This window comes from Mustela nigripes, chromosome 3, assembly GCF_022355385.1.
Source record: "Mustela nigripes isolate SB6536 chromosome 3, MUSNIG.SB6536, whole genome shotgun sequence".
Classification (NCBI taxonomy): domain Eukaryota; kingdom Metazoa; phylum Chordata; class Mammalia; order Carnivora; family Mustelidae; genus Mustela; species Mustela nigripes.
The window spans coordinates 117,822,150-117,826,735 of record NC_081559.1 but is presented as its reverse complement, the minus strand read 5'-3'; the positions used below and the strand labels follow the sequence as shown (position 1 = coordinate 117,826,735).

Sequence of the window (4,586 nt, the reverse complement as noted above, 5' to 3'; positions counted from 1 at the left end):
AGACAAACCATAAGTGACTCTTAATCTCACAAAACAAACTGAGGGTTGCCGGGGGGAGGGGGTTTGGGAGAAGGGGGTGGGATTATGGACATTGGGGAGGGTATGTGATTTGGTGAGTGCTGTGAAGTGTGTAAACCTGGTGATTCACAGACCTGTACCCCTGGGGATAAAAATATATGTTTATAAAAAATACAAAATTAAAAAAAAAATAAAAAAAAAATAAAAAAAAAAGTAGAGAATCAGTAATTATGCCTGCCCATAACATGCACTTTTTCTTCCAAACTGTGAATTTTGTGTTGTCCCAATTATATTCTCTACCTTTATTTTTACATTTTATCAGACATCTAAATTCCAATTCCTTAAAAGTATTGCAACATTTTCTTTTTAAGGGGAGAAACTTCTTAATTAATAAACCTTTCTTTTACAAAGGATTTGTATTAGAAAATTAAGATATTTTATAGGAACTAGACATACTTCCATTTCCTTTCACTGAAGAGACTTCCTGGTATGTGTATGGTTATAATCAATTAGATTTGTCCAATGATGTGGATATCAGATTTACATCTTTAATATCTTAGCAGTCAAGAGAAAACAACTTTTATTCAACATATATTTGACTATGTTATAACGTTATAATTGACTATATTATAATTTCCAGCAACATAATTTAGAAAGAGGATCAAACTTAAAGAGTTCCAAGCTACACATTATGGTTTTGCTTTTAACTAATTAATTAAATGGGACTTAGCATTTCATAAAACTGCTCAATTTCTATACCTGCGAAGTGAGACAGTTAAGCTAAATTATCTTTATGGTTTCTGTCCACTTAAATGTTCTAAGACTGTACATTTCAGTTGCACTCAATGACTTTGATCCATCTGCAGGGGATTTGATCATCTTCAGAGTATCTCATAGCTCTGTACTCCTGCCAACCCAGCCAGTGTGTGGAAGACACATGGCTGCTGCTGCTGAGCAGTTCTGAGGCAGCTTAACTCCACCCTGGGGACAGTCTAAAATGGTGGAAATCATCAAAGGACTCATTGCAAGAGAACAAGAACTTCTGTCTACAGAAAGCAACAGTAAGATGATCACAGTGATATTATCACTGTAAAATAAAATAAATCTGAACCTTAAATAATACTTAATATACATATATTCCAAATCAATGAATCAAACAATTTTGTTTAAAAAAAAGTTGGAAAAATAAATCTTAAGTCAGTCTCTGGAGTCCAAGGTAAACCAAGTGTTAAAATAGTATTTGGTCACTATCCTGTCTTTGAGGATCTCATGACGCTCATAAGTTTTTCGTTTGTATTTCATTCGTGCAACTATCCATGCGATGAGTGTTTTACTACCTAAAACATAAGATAACACAGTGATGGAAATAGACTTACTACATCCAAAATTGAGAGTATGAGGTGTATTTAACACTAGAAATGACACATAATTAAAATGTAAGTTTTCAAATTTATGTTTCTAAAGCATTAAATTACTTTTAAAAAATATGAACTGATAGGTGCTGAGTTAAAAGGATGAATAAATTATACATTGTCATTATTGTATTTAGTGTAGCATGTAAGAGAGATCTGTAAATAAATAACTATAAAATAATTTGAAAAGTGTTAGCATAGAGAAAATCTTTTGGAAAACAAAAAGCTTAAGCTTAAGTATTACAAATATAAAAGCAGGGTGCCTGGGTAGCTCAGTCAGTTAAGGCAAATGACTCCTGGCTTAGGCTCAGGTTTTGACCTCATGGGTGGTGAGATCAGTCTCACATCAGGTTCCAAGCTCAACCAGGTGTCAGCTTGAGATTTTCTCCCTCTGCCCCCACACCTCTGGCCTTGGGTGCACATATGCTCATGTGTGCACACTCTCTCAAATGACTAAAATGTTAATAGCAAGTGTTTATTGTTAAAAATGTTAATAACAAGTGTTTATTGGTTTGTTTTTAACTGTATCATAGGTAATCTAGTCATGGTTGTTTTTCTTGGGGTATCTATATATACAATAAAAATATTTTAAACCTTTTAAGCAAATATGGAACATTTTAACCTATGAGTGACTGCGTTTGGCCTGAAGAATGAAAGAATGCTTTGAATGTTGCATGTTTAGTAAAATAGTGTTTTTTCCTAAGATAGAATGGTTATATCCCTGGGGCCTAACTCCATGCACTACTGACTATTCACTTGAATGGCCTTTAAAATCCTTGAAAGAGCAATGTATCACTTTAATTCACACCAAGTGTGAAGACAGCTCTACAGAGAATCTGAACTGCTATGTGTGATATACTTAAAACAATACTGAAATACTTAAATAATACTGGAATCATAAAATTGTAGAATTTTAGTGCTGAAAAGGACATCAGTATCTTCTAATTTATAACCATTTATGTGAAAAGAATTACTTCCAACACTTCTACTACCTGAAATCATGTAGTAAGTGCATAGTTTATGGAGAAGGGCAATTTAATCACATTAAATATGCTCCAGTATTCTTAAGGAAGAGTGAAAATCCGAGCTTCCCCGGGCACTCTGGCTTTTTGAGACTTGCAAAAACAGACCGTACCTTGGATTTGAAATGGACCTGTCACCCATCTCTCCACCAAAAGCAGTGTTCCACTTATATAAAAGAGGGCTAAGTGTGTCCCATTTATAACAGGGTTCCCTTATTCAAAAAGCAGAAAGCCATGTAACATACCTCTTCACAGGCAGTCCTGAAATCCATGTGCTACGGCACCTCAAAAGATGTCGTCTGAAAAGACAGAGAAATGGTAAGCCATCAAGCACAGCATTGAGTGTAAGAGTGGAAAACGCTAATAAAGCAAAGCATAAGCAATTTATGGAGCAGATACTCTGGGCAAACTGTTTATGGCCACCTGTAAGGGACAAGAATTCCCTGAGTACAATGAAAAGAGCAGAAGGAGAAGAAAGAAGTCTTAACCCCCGCCCTTGTGCACCGTAAATGGCTCCGTGTGACCCAGAGGGAGCACTTCTATGGACCTCTCCACTCCAATAAGCATTCAGACAGGATCTGAGATAGGATAAACCTCTTCTCTCAAGTGTTCTGCGCATTCCCAGCTTTCGTTTTAAAACCTGAGTTTGCAACTGGGAAAGAAACTTCAAAGGAGTAATTAAAAGTTGCCTTTCATGTGGTTATCTCTTGAAAAAAGGTTGACTAATCTTTCTCTTTTTAATTAAAAAGCTGCATGCATGAATAATTTTCTCTGAAACAAAATTTTATTCACAAACAGTATGATGTAAGGAAACAAGCTATTTATCAGAGTGAATAATATTAAGATAAATCGATGTATGAAATATTAACACAGATTCATTTTGTGGTCATTATAATATGTAAATGGTGAACATGGACTCAAATGCATATAAAGTGCATATTTTTAATGCTTTTAGATAATTTTATTTTGGTTATATGATAATAAAACCAAGAGTGGTCATAGAAATTTAATACCCTGTCACTGGAAAAAACACAGAGCCAAAATATAATATAGTTTAGGTAAATGAGACTTTTAAGTGAAATGTATGGTGAATTCCATAGTAAAAGACTGGACTCCTCAAAATTAATCCTTCTCTTAGTCTTTGGAACAGTAAATTATTTAATAATTTATTACAGTAAATTATTTGTTCTTTTTAGTAAGTGTTGGTGAAATAGAGCAGGGAATTCACTTATGCTGTCACTGGATCATTGCTACTGACCCTGAAAGAAAAGAGACTGACCGTTTTCAATAGTCAACTGAACATACTGCATAATATATTGAGTATTTTCCCTAAATAAGTTTTAAGGGTTGTGGACCTGGAATGCACAAGCAGTCTGATTATAGTAAAGCTAGGGAGCAACAAATTATTTACAAATAAAAGGCAATTTGATGATAAACATCATAATTTGATGATGTAAGTTACTTAATCTTTTTTGTTTTTAGATTTTTTTTATGGTAATCTCTTTTTTCAATTATTTAAATTCTAGCTAGTTAACAGACAGTATAATATTGGTTTCAGGAGTAGAATTTAGTGATTCATCACTTCCATACAACGCCCAGTGCTCATCACAGTTACCCTCCTTCCTCCCCATCACTCATTCAGCCCTTCCCCCACGCATTTCCCCCATCAATCCTCAATTTGCTCTTTATCTTAAAGAGTCTCTTATGGTTTGTCTCCCTCTCTATTTAAATTACTTAAATTTTTGATAGCCATGAGAAATTGGTTGTTAGTTTTAACAATTACTTTTCAGAATTGCCCTTAAAACTGTTGAAAAAAAACTATAAATATCTGCTTATCCCCAACTTTGATGTAAAGTTATGCCTTTAGTATAAAAGTAGAATTTCAATATTTATTAATTATATAAAAACATGGTCTATCTATCTAGAACCAATTTCCTGCTACTAAAAAGCAACTAGAGAAATAAACATGGGGTTATTTAACCATCTGTCTAAACATAAGCTCATGTTTAGTTTCATATGCTGAATATTAGTTCATACATTTTAAGACATTATTAATAATATGACACATTATGCATGCACCTCTACTATTTTTTCTTTTTCTTGAATCTTCCATTACCTTTCATCAAAATATTAG

General features: G+C 33.7%; 1 protein-coding gene across 1 annotated transcript in view; it reads right to left on the bottom strand.

Moving 5' to 3' along the window:
* Positions 1-2,742, bottom strand: part of SNTG1 (syntrophin gamma 1) — a 383,856-nt gene extending 381,114 nt beyond the window's left edge. Inside the window, exon 1 of the mRNA XM_059392846.1 lies at positions 2,698-2,742. Coding sequence (XP_059248829.1) covers positions 2,698-2,724 — 27 coding nt within the window. The 5' untranslated portion in view covers positions 2,725-2,742. The remainder of the gene's footprint in view (positions 1-2,697) is intronic.
* Between the last annotated feature and the right edge of the window lie 1,844 nt (positions 2,743-4,586).